This window comes from Leptosomus discolor, chromosome 1 (genome assembly GCF_034619465.1).
Source record: "Leptosomus discolor isolate bLepDis1 chromosome 1, bLepDis1.hap2, whole genome shotgun sequence".
Taxonomy (NCBI): Eukaryota; Metazoa; Chordata; class Aves; order Leptosomiformes; family Leptosomidae; genus Leptosomus; species Leptosomus discolor.
The window spans coordinates 98,737,768-98,754,877 of record NC_141391.1 but is presented as its reverse complement, the minus strand read 5'-3'; the positions used below and the strand labels follow the sequence as shown (position 1 = coordinate 98,754,877).

Here is a 17,110-nt window from a genome sequence, read left to right as displayed (position 1 = left end):
TCTCTTATCTTACATCTGAGCAAGCAAGATCTCCTAAGTTAGCAGAAACAGGGTGAGGTGAAGTAGCAGCACAAAGAAACCAGGACTCTTCTACCAGTACAACCGAGGTATTTTCTTCCTCCAGCACCCCCATAGCTCTAGCCTCCGCCAGTACAAACACCTTGTCACCAGCCAAGGTCTCTCCATGCACTTTGGGGAGCTCCCATGGAAGGGGTTCCCAGCCCTTCTTCAGGTACCTCAAGGCTGCGCCCCTGCTCCTCCTCAGCCCTCTGCCATCCCTCCCGACACCCAGCTGACTCCTGGTACTTGATCACCCCCATGCCAGGGTTATTCTTGCTATCTCCTCAATACCCTCCAGCCTCTCTCCTCACCTGCCTCCATCCCTGACAGCACTAGCCCACAACGTGGGTGAGCTGCTGTGGCAAAACTCCTCAGCCTGGCTGGGCTCTGTTCCCCATCTGCTCGACACCGGCACCTGCTCCAACGAGCCCCAGATGCTGTAACACACCTCGCTTATATGTATCTAAAATTGTTAGTACAATTATCCTAAAAAAGTATCTCTTTCACCTAAACAATTGTAGGAACAAAGGAGACTGAAAAAGCACTACCATCGGAGTAAGACATATTTTTCTGAGAAACTCAAGTCCAAACTTGTATATCCACAGCTTCAAACCCTTCCTCCTGCTTTGCCTTACCTCTCTGTATCTCAAATTTTTCCCTTTGCAGCTCCTCTGGACAGAGCTGCAAAGTTTCAATTTCCTTCCTTACTGAAGTAACAGCAGAAGCTGCTTCATCTCAAGGAGCACCAGAGTGCCTCTGCTCCTCACATGTGGTGTCCTCTCACCTTGAGGTTTGAGTTTTGGTACTGGCACTCCACAGATTTGTGCACTACACGTGGCTTTTCCGCTACCCTCCCTCCCCTCTCCATGGGTGGCAGCAGGTTCCTGCCTGTGGCCAAGGGAGGGTGAAGGGCTGTGACTTCAGGGGGAAGTTCTGACAGTCCTGCAGGGGAAGGTCATCTTCATCTTCCCCAGGCCCCAACTGCATCACATGCATGTGTAAACCCCTCAGTATTATTGGCCTTGATTGCTTTTTTTCCAGAAGAAAATCACTTTTGCTGCACTTGGTATTTATTTCCAGAAAGAGCAGATTACTTGAGGTTACTTCGTAGTATGTAAGTAATACAAATCTTTTAACTTTTTCAGAAGAAAATGAGTATATGCCATGAGGCAGCCACACAGTGAAAGCTGCCTTGATCTCAACTGTAAGGACCAGTACACTAGTAGATTTAGGACGACAATGATTTCCCATATTTGTTTTGGAGTACTACTCTGAGAAGGAGAAGGCTTTTTTTTTGGCACGGAAAACTTATCTTGTCAACGGCCACACAGACTTTGTGTTCTCAGCTTAAAACGTCACCATAAGAAGATTTTTCCAGTGAGAAACTTCTGCCTTTTGATAGTCATAACACTCAGCTGTTCAGAAGAAGAATTATATGCTCTTCCTTGGATACCAGAACCTATGCATTAACTTCTTGAGGGGGTTTCTCTAGCTTCTTCACCATTCCCTCTTTACCCAAGCAGTTCACCAAGTGACACAAACTGAAGGAGAGAAGACAAATGCAACATCTAACGCAGACACAGCTAGGGGTGGATTTTTAGAAGCTGGTATCAAAGCAAATTTGCCTGCAAATATAATGAGACAACCCTGGACCAGTTTTCCAAAATGATGGTAAACACCAGGGTGAGTGATAGAATGAGTGCAGGATACAGAGAGTTACCACAACAGAAACAAAGAAGAAACTGATAAAACATGTGAATTTATCCACTCCTTTGAGACTGACAGACATACAAATTCAAAAAAGTGGAAAAAAAAGCGGGGGGGGGGTGTGTGGTGTTGATAAAACAAACAAGCAGGGAGTACAAGGAGACAGGACAGAAAGAATTTTCAATCTGCTTATCAAAGTTAGGTGAATCTCAAACGGTGTGAGGACAGGAAGCAGTACTTATATTTAAGAAGCAGGAAAATAAATTAATACCAGAAATAGACTTGCTGGTTTGGCCTCACAATCATGTAAGTCTTTAGAAACCATCTGAGAGACAGCATAGCTGAAGTCATGGAGACCAAGAGAAGACAATAAAATGCAGGAGAGGTTTGCCAGTTTGTGCTACAGTAGCTTAGAGAGCGATTCAGTTTTGGAGACATAGGCACATCATGCCATTGGGGTGCTAAAGCACCCCTGGCCCCTGCACGAAGCCGGCAGATGTGGTGCAAGCCTGTAAGAGGTCCACACACATCTGCAGTAGCAGGTGGAAGACAGGCAGGCTACCTGACTGCCAAAACCAGTTTTACCTCCACTGAAGCAAACAAATCCCCACCCTGATGTCTTCCTTCGGCAAGACACTCAGTCCTTAAGCAGGTTAGATCCGTTACGTTGTCTTGTCTATTTTAGTAGGGTCACCCTACTGACAATTGAGCTTGTACTCCATCATTCCCACGTTAAGGCGAACAGGGATATGTTTGAAGGGGAGAGGACAGTACAGTGTGCAGGAAGGGGAAAGCTGGAAGCAAGTTACAAAGGAGCCTGTCAGACACTGACCCTATTGCACAGTTAACGTCCAAAACCCCTCATGAGAAATCTGAAAGAAAGTGTGATGCTGAGGAAAGCAAGCTGGGAAGCAGCAATATAAAGGAAGATTAGGGCATCACACAGACAAGCTGAAAAATCTTGAAGACTAGAAAAGAAATGGTATTCAAAATACAGAGTGTGTGCATATGAGAATTAACAAATACTACTCCTACAAAGGGCAGCTTATCACTGGGAGAACAGCAAAGGAAGAGACCTGGATGCATCAAGTCAGTCACAGCGTGAAGCAGCCATGGGAGAGGCAGATCAGAAGCCTAAAACGCATCAAGAAAGTACTTTCAGAGACACGAAGAAGCAATAATCTCCTTGCATGGTGAGACCTCACCTGTAGGGCTGTGTGCGACTTCAGCCATCAAGTTCAAGAAAATGGATTTAACTGGAACTGCTGCAGAGAATGGGTGCATAGGAGTGACTTACGAGGCAGGACCACATTGTGAAAGGACACTTAAGGAACAACTTATTTAGCCAAGCTAAACAAAAGGCTGGAAGGAAGTAGAATTCCGTCACGATATATTTACTGACAGCAAGCACCATGAAAGAAAAGTAAATACATTAAGGATAAAGGATTATACTAGCACTAAAAGGGGAAAAGAAGAAAAAAAAAAGATAAAAAGCTGCATGAGCCATGATTCCACTTAGGTTTGTAAAAAAAAAACTAACCCAGTCATTAAAGCAGCTAAGCTCTGGGACAGCTTTTCAAGCAAAACAAGGAGTTAAATGACAACAGAAACTGCACATGATGGACAGGGCAGTTCACCTCACCAAAAATAATCACAAATAAACACATGTACGTAACTAGGAATGATCCCAGTTAGTACTGCAGCGGTGACAAGAATCCCGTTCTCCCTTCACTGCAGAGACAACGTCTCTACCTACTTCAGAGCAAGTGGAACTGGAAGTCCCGATGCCTCAGTGTGGCACAAACACAGGCTGGCAGCTCGCAACAGGGTGGCTGCAAACAAAGCAATATAGCACGATGAAGCTACGACAGCTGCGTGAGCGAATAAGGCCCCTTTGGGGATGCTGCACAGCTCATCAGAAAACAGGACCTCTCACAAGTCTGCAAAACAGTCCTTCGTTCTCTCCACCACTTCCCTCAGCAAGATCCATCACACAAAAATTAACATGAAGCTTTCATATTTGCTGTTACTTATTGTGATCCAAGACAGTCATCCCTTGTACAGCAACTTATTATCACTCGTTAAAGAACTGGCACTCTGAGGGCATTTGACCCTCTTCTAAGCATGAAGCAGGAAAAGAAGGGAGACTTCTGTTGCAGCCTACTCCATCCAAACCCTCTGTGCCAAGTCGCCAACAAGAGAATCATCTTTTTTTTGTTGTTGTGAAGTTCAAAGCCGCTGGAAAAAGATTGCAGTAACGGAAAGTTTGGCAGATTTAGCGAAGAATATTCCTAATGTTTACTTTATTAAAACAAAATGACCAATACCGCACAATAAAAACAGCCCACTTCATTCTATATATTGAGGCTTTGGCCCAAAATTGGAGTGAAGGTGACGTATAAATAGAGGCTTTGTCAAGAAGCAGCGTGGTGTAACCTTCAGCCACAGAGCAGCTCTGTCCCTAGCACAATGGCTCTGGCCAAGCTGACAACCAGCAGCTTCTCCAACCACGTCTGCAGTACTGCACTGTGGAGCATACGCTACTTTTACAACTTCCAGCTTCTTCAAGGGAAGGACAGTATATATATATATATATATATATATATACACATCTAAGGACTGCACATGTCAGCGTGCGTCCTGGTCATAAACAGGGCTTTCAGCAGTAATATAATAATTACAGTCTGGCTGGCAATCCTGTATTGTTTTGGAGCAAGACTTCCCAGGCGGGAGGCTCGCTCCCAGCACCAGGCAGGCTCATCACCTGGCTGTGCTCCACGGCCCAGCATTCCAGAAGACAGAGGACCACCCACCACAAAAGACATACCACAGGGCTCTATCAGCATAGAGCTGCGTTAGAAGTGTTACACATCCCATGTTTACTGCTATTTTGATCTCTCACTCTCAATCCTCCACTTCCTTTGATGACCACAACCTCTCTGACGCAAGGTCAAACACGTATTTGAAATGACACGCAATAAATCAAGCCCTGGCTGCTGAACCAAGGCACCTATATGCTCTTGCCATACAGTTCACAAGTAAAGCAGCATGTTGAACCAGTTGCAAGAAAACAGTCTTGTGCCAGCTGATGCCTCAGGCAAGTGCAGAGCTCCAAGGGACGCTACAGCACCGATAAACACACAGCATACGGTCACAAACTACATTCAGAGCCAGTCACACCAGTAGTGGGTTACAAACACGTATCAGAAGTTTGAGTTTGGACAAGCTGCAGAGAGAGATTTAAATTTCATATGCAAAGATTAAGAGTTTGAAGAGCAAGGCAGGAAAAGAAAACACCACAGAAAAAAATACCTTTGGACCTTTGGTATTACCTGAGGAATATGCAAGAGACAATTACCATATGAGAGAACTCCTCGGGTGTTTAGAAAAAGTTATGCATTTAAGGAAGGAGAGAAAGTAGCTACTAGAGTGCCATTCTAAGGTTATTATACACTGAAATCCAAATAAATACTCAGGCTGTACCTTAACTGAAGGAGTAAGAATAATTCAGAGAAATTTTTCCTGCAGCTGTGCAAAAGATTATGGAAATGGATTTTGGGACAGTTCAGAACAACCTAGTTTATGTAAGCAAACCTGTTTTAACCCAACATATTTTAAAACGTGCTTGTATCGGTTTAAGCTGCTGCAAAACCACATTAGATTGCTGGCTGCAGTATAACAGCTCGATTAACATACTGAAACAGCTCAACTCAAGGTCAGACAACAACCGGAGACTGCCCAAGGGAGGGTGCCGGATTGCAAAGCCACAGGTAGAGGAGCGCAAGAGAACAGCCCTACAGCAGCGAGCAGTTCCCTGGACTTAGGCTGCCAGGGAGCCAGCACTTCCTCCCTTCTGCTGCCCAAGCTTAACCACAGCAGGTTAAGGTGCCCACGGGGCACTGCAGGCGCTACCTTACCTCGCTGCTACGGCAGTCAGAATCTACAGTGAAAGAGCACAGAACTTAACTGAGGACTGCAGCAGAGATGTTCCCAGCGGAACAACTTGACTTCAGGGAAATCCAGGACTGCAGCGTTGGGCCTGGCCCACAGGCAAGACAAAAGCAGGTTTTTGCCTTGAGATGCTGCTCTCATCATGGTCCAGCCATGGGCATAGTACTCTGAGCACAGAGCCGGCCCCACGCACCCCTGTTGAACTTTGACGCTCGCCAAGCGCAGCCAGCAGACCCAAACCTCCTGGCCATCTCCCATGCAAGCACATTTGCAGCCCTGCCTGCCTTCCAGCAACATTTCAGATGCCACACTGCCAAACACCTGGTTTTGTGCTGTTAGTCGCTAGCTTTTATTTGCAGCTGATGTCCCTCAGTTGCTGGCTTCACACATTATACAGCACACCACTTTTAGACCTAGCAGTCCCCTCTCCTTAGAATTTCTTATTGTGGTGTCTTCCAGCAGCATTGAGTTACACCAGTGTCAACTCTACAGCCCTATCAATTCCAGTCTCTCCAGCCCCGCTGCTGGGCAGGGACCACTGTGGGGGCTGCGGGGCAGAGGAAGAGGAAAAGTGAGGGGGGAAAAAAAAAAAAAAAAGAGCAAACAAGTGCACAAACAACTTTACATGTTGGCAATCCCCAGCTGCCACCAATCAGGGCGTGCCTGTAAGTTGTGTATCAGGCAGATAAGCAGGCCTAGTTTTCAAAGGAATCATAGTAGAGCTGCTTAACATCTAAATCAGACAAGCAAACCAAAATAACAAAGCAAAGCTAGAAGAAAAGCTTTAGGCTAATTTGATGCATGTGCCTAAAGCTGAGCACCAGTTCAGATGTGACTAGTAGTTACAATCACTAGGATGAAAATGCAGAAGCTATCACTGCTAATAAGCATACATAGTTGTTTTTCTTTCCTTTTAATGCATTTTTACCCTGTTCTAAGAGCCACATTCTGCCTTATTTTAATTTTACCTGCGCTAATCCACTTTCCAGTATATGGGGTGTGAGAGGTAGAGAGACCATTCGCTCCTCACTGAATACAAGATTCAGTAGAGTCAAGACTTCACCCTCAGGACTTTGCACCTGTTCCACTGATCCTTACCCAGCTCTGTCTTCTGACGCAAACCTGCAATCAGGCACACAAACAGCAAGAGGCACGCAAAGATGCCTTCCTGTCCCAGAAAAGTGTCCCTTTCCTTCTTCGTGAAGTCCATAACCCACACTTCAGCAATAGGATGGGGAACCATCGTACCGATCACGGGGGCGGGGGGAGAGGGCTGCTGTATGAGCTCACTGAAGGCGTACCTATAAACTTGGCATAACCCTGGTTACCGTTCATTTGGTGGAAGCCCTGGAGCACATTCTGCTTATGACTTGCAAAGGAAGTGAATCAATGCAAAGAGTTTGCACAGGTTCCTTAGAGAGGCAGCCTCTTACCAGCCTCGACAAACTTAGGTCAAGGGTACAGAAGTACTGACAAATAAAACTCCCACTGATGCTAATGAGAAAAGTTCACACTTCCTGCTCCAAAGTACACTGAAACAAAACAAAACTGAAGTTTACCTTCTCTTGAGCTGACTTTATAACACTAACAACTTGCTTAACTGCTAGCTCAAGTGGTTCTGGTGGGTCATCTTCCTCAAACGTAAGCAGCTGCGAATCCTAAGAAAGAGATAAAAAAGAAGCATCATTAGGTGACGAACCCATCGCTTGAAAACGAGTGATAAAAATGCACTGCCAGTGAAGTTCCTGGAAGAACCGGAGACAGAATTGCAAATGTACGTCAAAACTTGTATGTATTAATTGCATGACACCTCACTACATAATACAGGGTAGAGCCTGAAAACCTATACTTAGGACATAACTATGGGCCTAATCATAACTCATCTCTCTCTGCAGCAGACTATCAAGGTACACAGCACAGTGAAGACCATGAGCCACGACGGAGTTCAGTGAAACTGCTCTTCTTGAGTAAGGATTAATCAGTGCTGTAGTTTTAAAAGGCATTTTTGGTTTGGCCTAGTAATACAGCTGCACTAGGCTATGCTGAAACTAAGAACCCCCAAATATCATCTTGCAGAAGTGAGGCAAGAAGCCTTTCCCTCGCCAATCCTTCCTCCTGACAACAGCTATTCAGTCTTCACACGGACAGCAAGTAAAGACAGCGTTTACCTGTTTTGGCAGTAGGGTCACACTTTCAGAGGCACCACCACTCACATTCTCCCCCTGCTACCCACAACGAGCGGTCAGCACCGCTTCCCTCGTCACCCGAGGTTGTTTTGCACACAGGAATTTCATTAGCTGTGCGCCGCTGACACTGTTTTGGGAGCCTGACAGCGGGAGCAACGCCATGCTGCAGTGCCAGGCAGTGAACTCATGGCAAGAGACAGCTCCAGCTGCTCACCCGTGGAGGGAGGGTGTGCATGCCTCTGTCCAAGTGGCTTTGGTCTCTGGTCAGCGACAGGAAGCTGCCGCTTGTTTCTAGTTACTTTCAGTTCCCAGCACCTGTGCCCAAGCTGCCTGGGCTCTCCTCTTCCACAAGTGCAAGGCAAACCTTCATTTCTTAGCACAACCCATGTTTTTCTCAACGGCACCATGCAATTTGAAAGGGCAGACGGAGTATTTTCTTTCCGCTGCCCTAACTTACGGTCACGTCAGGAAAGTGTTAAACTGCTTTCCTTATCTTTCACACACATGTTGTCCGTCTCTTCCTTCTCCCCCAGCCTGCCCCCTGACATCTAACAAGAAAGCATGCTGGGGCCGCTGGCAAAAGAACCTCCTAGACCTACAGAGAGGGCTGGGCACACATTCAGAGACCTGGGTACATGCTGCTTCCTAGAGATTTTAGCCTCAGCATTTTCCACTGACACGGCACGGGTTCAGTCCTCAGGACCAGGGAATTAGGTTGCCATAGCCTCACCTAACCTCCTTACCTCTTAGACCTGGGCATACCATTACAAACCAAGGAGCAGGATGCCATGCTGCGCCCTAGGACGGGACGGGAAGGGGTGCCACATTTAATGCACCTTACCTGACCCGCGTTAAAAGCAAACTGACCAAAACCTGAGAAGCCCACCCTCCCGCAGCTCTCTGGAGGACACTGGTCCTCAGCGTTACCCTGACACGCACAGGGGTTCGGCGTGCCCCAAGACAACGCGAAGGAGGCCCAGCCTTGGCAGTTATTTGCCGAAGGACCGGCCGCAGGCCCCGTGCCGGCGCCCAGGCCAGGAAGTTTCCATTGTTTCCTCCTCCCCGAGCCCAAACAATGTTATCGGCGGCGCAAACCCCTGCCAGGGGCCGGGGGGGGGGCACGGCTTCCCTCCCTGCGCCCACTCCGTGCCTGTGGCCAGCTCCTTCCCGCAAATTCCTGCCAAGCAGCCACCCAACCTATACGCACACCCGCATATATGCATGCATACACACACGCACACGTAGGGGCAGTAACACGCCGGCAGGCGCTGCCAGCACCCCCATCTATCTTCGGAGCAAGTTCCAGAGTCCCTACCGCCGCTCCTCGCCCCGGGCGGGGAGAGCACTCGCCGGCACCGCAGCACACGCCGCCCCCGCCCGTCCCGGCGGGACGCCCCACGGCCGGGAGGCCCCAGCCACAGCCCGGTGGGCTCGGAGGAGCCTGCGGCGGCGCCGCCCGCAGCTGCCCAGCCGGGCCCTGCGGCAGGGCGGCCCCCTTTCCCCTCCCGCCCGCCGCCCCTCACCTGCGTCCCCGGCACTCACCGCCCGCGCCGCCGCCTCGGCGCTGAGCGCCGCCACCCAGGCCCGCCGCCACTGCCGCCGCCAGCTGCCCAGCGACAGCGCCCAGGCCAGCACCGAGCCGCCCTCCTCCAGCAGCTCGTCCCGCTGAGGCGGCGGCGGCGGCGGCAGCAGCAGCGGCGGAGGCGGCCGGCCCCGCCGCAGGGCCAGCAGCGCGTACTGCACCAGGTAGACGGCCAAAGTGGCCAGCGCCGCCACGAAGAGAGCGACCAGCGCGCACCAGCGCAGCTCGGCCAGCCCGCCCGCCAGCCACGCCATGGCTGACCATAATGGGAACCACGCTACCGGCCCCCACCAAGGCGCGCACGGTGATGGTGGTGGTGGTGGTGGTGGTGGTGGTGGCGGCGGGGCCGGGCAGCGGCAGCCGCAGCCCGCGCAGGGCCCAAACCGGGAGAGGCAGCACGGCGTCCGGCCGGCTGCCCGGGGACGCGCCGCGCCGCACCGCCCGCCCACGGCGCAGTCACCGCCGGGCCCGCCCCTGCCGGCGGGGCGGTGAGGGGAGGCCCGGCCCCGGCCCTTGCCCGGCGTGGGCGGCGGCGGGGCGGCCCATGAGCGCGGCGGGGGGCTGGCGGGCTGCCGGCGGGCTGGGCCGGGCCGGGCAGAGCATCGCCCGACGGCGGGGGGCGGGGAGGCGGGGGCGCTGGGCCCGCAGCTCCCCCGGCGTCCCGCGGCGTTGCGGGTGAGGCGCCGCCTGGTGCCCCAGGGGGGCGGCTGCTGCGGGGGGGAGCGGGGCTCAGGGCGGGCGGATTCGTGTGCGCCCTGAGCCGGCGCTGCTCGGAAGGAGGGACCGTTTTCCGTATCGGGGGGTTCTGTGGGCAGAATGGGGCGAGAAGAGCGCTTCCACGGGTGGGCAAAAAGGGGGAGTTTCAGTTGAGGCAGTGGGGCAGGAGAGGCGTTCAGGGGTCCGGGGAAGGCACAGGTGTCAAACGAATCACTTTTGTTGTTTTTCATACAACAAAAGGTTTCACCTTACATCAGTGCTATTTAGTGATGTCGCTTGCATGCGAAGCAACAACTGCAAATGAAAAATCCAAGTGAACGGCCACTCATCTTTGCACGCAGCAGATAAACCTGTTAATGCCTGCTTGTAGGCAGAGCAGGAGTCGGTTACTAAACAGGCCTTTTTCCCCAAAAAAGAAAGATCGTACAACCTTTGCGTTCCAGAGGCTGAGGCGTACTCGGCTAGTTTATGGTGGAATTACAAAGCCCACTGGGTAAGACTGCCACGCTGCCTCTCATTAGCAGGCAAGCATCTCCTGGAGGCACCCCCGCACAGAACAGGGTAACACTTGCAGGTCCGTGACCGGCGTTCCCACTCACCCCTTCACAGCACTGCGGAAACAGCCAAGGAGGTGACGAGACATTTTATTTTTCCCTCTGCTTCCTATCAAAGGGTGAATGCAAGCTTCCCTTGTCCTCCTGGTGCCTCAGCATCTCTTCTGGCAGAGATGTCAAAACTCACTGGAGGGAGGTAAAAACCAGTTCTGTGTTTCATGGAGGTCTGCAGGCTGGAGCGTAAATGCAGAACTCAGTACTTTCTGCAAATCAAGCTGAATACTGTTGTTATCAGTAGGAGGTTTGTGGTAAAGGGGAGGAAATTGTCTTTTGATAGTAAATAAAAGCTTCATAATTATTTATTTCTGTCACATTCATTTTTCTAAGTTCCTGTTTGCTTTTCAGAGTGCTACCTTATCAGCTCACTATTTGTGTCCTCATTTTTCTTCTGCTTTTCTTTGCCTGCTCTGTTTCTTTTGTAGTGACTTTCTTTACCCGTGGCAGCTCCCAGCCCACGAACCTCACTTGTATTTTTTGCCCAGTCCACGCGCTAAAACAACCAGCAATTAAGTCATTGACGTTGGTAGCGAAATGTCATTGTACGTTCTTGCTCCACTCAGGTTTAGGCTATTGCCACTGTAGCCTTAAAGGGCAGAAACATCTTTTCCTTGCTGGAATCTGGAATTCCAGACCATCGGAGTGCGTGCCATTGATCACAAAGGGGTATTACCAGCATCCCACGGTGCCTGGCTCTGGCGTGCCTCCAAAGGGACCCATGCAGATGGCAGGTGCTGAGGTGCAGAAGCCATGCGGGCCCACAGACCAGGTGGCAAATGCTTGTTTGCTGGATATTTTCAAGCAAATTCATGGCTAGAAGCACAGGTAAAAAGAAAAGGGAAGTGAGTACATTACAGAATCACTGAACGGTTGAGGTTGGAAGGGACCTCCAGAGGTCATCTGGTCCAGCTCCCCTACTCAAGCAGGGCCACTCAGAACCAGTTGCCCAGGACCATGTCCAGACAGATGGCTTTTGAATATCTCCAAGAACTCAACAGCTTCTCTGGGCAACCTCTTCCAGTGCTTGGTCACTCTCACAGTGAAAAAGTCTTTTATGACTGGTGGAAACCTCCTGTGTTTCAGTCTGTGCCCATTGCCTCTTGTTCTATCACTTGGGCACCACTGAAAAGATCCTGGCTCCCATCTTCTTTGCACCCTCCCTTCAGATATTTATATACATTAATAAGATCCCTCCTGAGCCTTCTCTAGCCTCCACCACCCCCCCCCCCCCCGCCCCAGCCCTGCGACCATTCTCTCAGCCTTTCCTCATATCAGAGATGCTCCAGCCCCTTAATCATCTTAGTGGCTTTTCACTGGACTCTATCCAGTGGAGACACAGCACTCCAGGTGTGGCCTCACCATTGCTGAGTTGAGGGGAAGGATCACTTCCTCAGGCTGCTGGCAAGAGTCCTCGTGATGCAGTCCAGGATGCCATTAGCCGCCTCTGCTGTAAGGGCATGTTGTTGACTCATGTTCAATTTGCTAGTCACCAGGACCCCCCAGGTCCTTTCTGCAAAGCTGCTTTCCATCTGGTTGGCTGCCAGCAGATACTGGTGCATGGGGTTGTTCCTCGCTGGGTGCAGGACTTTGCACTTCCCCTTGCTGAACTTCATGAGGTTCCTGTCAGCCCATTTCTCCAGCCTGTCAAGGTCCCTCTGGATGGCAGCATGACCTTCTGGTGTATCAGCCGCTCCTCCCAGTTTTGTGTCATCAAGAAACTAGCTGAGGGTACGCTCTGCCCCACTATCCAGATTATTAACAAAGGCATTGAACAGGACTGAACGCAGTATTGGCCCCTGGGATTCACCACTGCTTACAGGCCTCCAACTAGACTTTGTGCCATTGATCACCACCCTCTGGGTCCAGCCGTTCAGCCAGTTTTCAATCTACCTCACTGTCTGCTCATCCAGCCTGTACTTCATCAGCTTCTCTATGAGAGACAGTGTCAAAAGTCTAGGTGGACAATGTCCACTGCTCTCCCCTTGTCTACCAATCCAGTAGTTTTGTCATGGAAGTTCATCAAGTTGGTCAAGCATGACTTCCCTTTGGTGAATCCGTGCTGACTGCTGAGGACTTTCTTGTTCTTCATGTGTCTGGAAATAGTGTCTAGGATTAGCTGCTCCATCACCTTCTCAGGAATCAAGGTGAGGCTGACTGGTCTGTAGTCCATCCTGCCTTTCTTGAAGTTAGAAGCAGCATTTGCTTTCCTCCAGTCCTTCTCCTAGTCACCATGATCATTCAAAGATGATCAAGAATGGCCTTGCAATGACGTCTGCCATCATCTGTGCATCCCATCAAGGCCCATGGACTTACTTACACATATGTCATTTGCTTAAGTTTTCCCTGACCTGATCCTCCTCCACCAAGGGTACGCTTTCTTTGTTCCAAACTTTCACATTGGTCTCTGGGGCCTGGGATTCCTGAAGGGCTGTTAGATCAACATTTAATACAGTATTTTAGCCTATGGAGGCTAGGACTCTGGGAGGAGGAACTGGCTGCTGCCTGAGAAGCAATTTGATAATTTTGTGTTGTAAATACATTGTCCACATTTGCACCTATAAGCTGCAAACTTGACAGGGCCAGAACATGATTTTATCTGCTGAAGTTAGTTTACTGTATGAACATGAGAAGAATGGGCTACTCAGAGGTCAAAGTATTTGCCTGGGACACGAGGAAATCCCGCACTCCATTCGCTGACCAGCTGCCTTCTGCCTGCCTGACTCCAGGCAGGTGATTTAGGGTACACCTCCATGATACCAAGGAGCAAGATGCTGAGGTCTCCAGAGATCCACACTCCAGAGAGCCATATTGCTTCGTTGGCACAGCTCTGTACATACATTAATTGACCCTGCTGAGAGACCAGATTGATTAGCCAGGCTAAGATCCAAACCAGTATCTTTGCTGTACCAGCTTGCCTGCAGATAGCTCAGGGATTTCTAATACAGCACTGCATTGTGGCAGACAAACCTGCCCTTAGCTTGTCCCATGTTTTAGTTGCCCACATATGCCAGGTAGACAGTTTTCCTTAACTGGCAGGAATTTTGTGAGCCTAATTAGTGAACATGAAATCACAAGAAAGAATAAAAGAGTACACTGAGATATTAAGAACAGTTTTACCTTACAGAACTTTATCAGCTATCTTGTTACTAGAAATATTTTACATTTTTACTTTTGAAGTATAGCAAAAATACGTGGCAGCTAATATTTAATTGTTTTCCTTTTCCATGCACCTGTAAACTTGGAAGAGCCCTCTCTGAACATTCAGAATCTTACCCATCAAAGCATAGCTCTGGGGATGTGATTAGTAAAGTAATTAGTTTTTCATAGTTCCATGTACTTTGAAGCTGAGAACTGTGATTCTGACTTGCTCCTAGGCTCTGCTCTGTGCTGTACTTCTATTAAGCAACTTCTGTTATTTCCCAAATCCCAGCTTTTCTTTTGTCTCTGTGTCAGTGATGGTTGCAAAGCAAGTTTAAAAAATGTAAGTGAGATTGATATGGAGTTGATTTTACAAGGGTTCTGGAACAAGAGAGTTATAAATGCATCATTCATGTGGTTACTTCACATGTCCTCTTTTGGTCCTTTGAAGATGAATTTTGTTAACTGCTTCACTCTGTCTTGGAAAAAGAAAACTGCAGACCTGTAGCTTACTCTGACCTAGTCTATGCTGGGATGTTTTACTGGTAGAGCTACCCTAGGCCCATGAACAACAAAGAAATATCTCATGCGTTAACTAGTGCTGCCAGGTTCATCATACATCTGTTCAGAGTTGCTCTTTTTCACCCTGCAGACAGAATGTGGGCGGAATTTTAGGACCTTGACTATTTGTTTGAACTTTCCAGATTCGTTGCAGCTGGGTGGAATGGTGGCTTGGACTTGGCACAGGCAAATGTGTATGCCAGGGTGGGACACAGCAGGATATGCACTCAGATCGAGCACCTGAAAAATGCTAGATCTGAGACTATCCTGAGTCCTATGTTATAGATATAAGCAAAGGGAGCAGGATGAGATCATAGTCATTTAATGAATTTCATTTTTGAAGCTGTGAGCAGAACAATGACAAAAAAAGCATAGTAGGTTCAATTACTGCAAATAAATGATCACTTCTACAATCCACAGAAGTAAAATCAGTCCAAACTTTTCCCACTAATTCTCTGCCTCTGAGCTCCAGAGTATTTTTCACACACATGGAAGAAAGAGAAAGATCTTGAGAGGCCATACATGCCATCTAACATGAAGTTTGAAACAAGTGCTTTGACAGCATAATAGTGTAAGAGATGTGTAGTTTCGCAAAACTGCGCTTTGGCCAGTAGAGCTTTTTCCAGCATCCCAGGACTCTGTGTGGTGTCACCTTCACTTGTGAGGTGGCTACAACCATGTCTTAATAATGAGATTTTGCTAGAGTAACAGTCAGCCTAAGGTGATATCACTGCACACTCTTCATTGACAGCTCTGCCAGCAGAAGTAGACCTGTTAATCTTCACACCAGAAATGTGACCCCCAGCATGTTTCTTCTCATGGAAGAGGGGACCATTTCTCCTTTCACACGTAGCATTTCAGCCTCTCTCCCAGTCTTCTACCTGCTGTGCCAGAGTCAGGTAACGGGCATGTCCTTCTACCTGTTGACTGTGGCAGGTTTGCTCAGGAGTTGTGGGGCAAGGAGAGGCACTAAAGCCTCTCTGCTAAAGCCAGAAGATGAGCTCCTCCATTTGGTCCTGCCCTTACAGGTACTCTTCAGCCTGTTCTCTGTAGCCCCTTTCTAGGTAAGATCCAGCATGTGTGACTCATCTTGTCTCATGTGACTCACCACCAGAAACATTGTCCCCTGCTTTGCGACAGCTGTCTGAGAAAGAGTGATGGGTGTGCAAAGAGCAAGGGCCAGGTGAGATGCGCAGAGAAGCATCCTTGGAAGATGGTCAGCAGTCTGGCACAAGGAGGTGCCACTAGGCAAGCTCTCGTAACTAGGAGCTAGCGTGGGGGCAAGGAGGCTAGCACTCAGCTAGCGCTTGATCTGAAATAACTCCCTCCCAACTCATGTCTTCCAGAGAACATCCTCTTCTTAATGAAAGAGTCTTGCTCTATACAGAAAAGGCCCTAAGGTGATGACATCATTAGACCTCCACTTTGACTAATTGCTCTTATTTTTGGTTCTTTTGCAAAAACAGGAGGTATCTGATCTATCCAAACACCAGTCTCTATTGAAGAAAAAATAGTATGTCCACCATGACCTCACAGCAGAAAAACTTCAATTCATTTAGGTAATTTCGTTCTTCTTTGCCCGAATGCCTACATTTCTTAAGTGCTTAAGAAAGCATACTGCCAGGAGCTGAGCTTTTCATTAGATCAGAAAATTGCCCTTATAGCTTTGTTATTATATAAGTTATTAATATACATATTGTCCTAAAAAAAAAATCTTTAAAAAACTACCATGCCCCTTAAATATAATTATTGATGAATTGGCCAAATTTCAAAACAAATGGGTCACAATATTTTATTTTGACCAAACATAATTTTGAATTATGTATTCAGATATAAAGCAAAACTGCAAAGCCATGCTTCAATTCTATTAGAGCAACCATGGACCCAAGTTGGTATACATCTTGGATACCTGTACTTTCTTTTGAAGCCATTCACGCACCAGAAATACAGTCTATCAAGGAAAAAACCCAACATGAGAAAGAAGACAAATAATGGCACCGTGGTGTTTGTATTCATCATAGCACATCAGCATTGCACCCATTCATTTTAGAAATCTCTTGTAATTTTGTCTTACTATAACTATTTTGCTTTGCATCACACTTTTCCCTCTCTCCAATTTCTGGTAAATACTCTGTTCTTATGTGGTCACAATTTTGCAAAAGAAACAAAGGCTAACAACAGATACTTTGTCTGGATTTGCTGATCATTTCTTTTACTACTTGTGCCTGGCATTGCAATGGAAGAAGCAATAATATTTTTAAGAGTATTATTTTTTCTGTGATGATAACTCTTCAAAAATACATTTAGTAGACTTCAGTAAAATACCATGAATTTTTAGAAACTACAACATGACAGATAAGCTTCTTTTATTTCTTTATTTTCACCTGCTGGAACCAGCTATATTCTATCCACCAGAGAGCGCAAGTATCATCAGAGGTGATGGTGCTGGGATGGAGAGATTGCTGAACTCATAAGCAGCATTGTGAGCTGCCTTCATCAAGGATGACACTCTAGACATGATGGGTGATTCCAGCTACATGAAGTTTCTCGCCTATGGGTTAATTTAGGCTCAGAGTTAACATTGTGTCCAAATGGTT

The 17,110-nt window shown here is 48.2% G+C and overlaps 1 protein-coding gene across 1 annotated transcript in view; it reads right to left on the bottom strand.

Annotated features, from left to right (window-relative positions):
* The window catches only part of C2CD2 (C2 calcium dependent domain containing 2), a 43,051-nt gene extending 33,311 nt beyond the window's left edge, over positions 1 to 9,740 (bottom strand). The window contains exons 1-2 of the mRNA XM_086477635.1: positions 9,447 to 9,740; positions 7,278 to 7,376 (exon numbers count right to left, since the gene is read on the bottom strand). Of these exons, the coding sequence (XP_086333761.1) occupies positions 7,278 to 7,376; positions 9,447 to 9,740 (393 nt within the window). The remainder of the gene's footprint in view (positions 1 to 7,277; positions 7,377 to 9,446) is intronic.
* Positions 9,741 to 17,110: the final 7,370 nt, after the last annotated feature.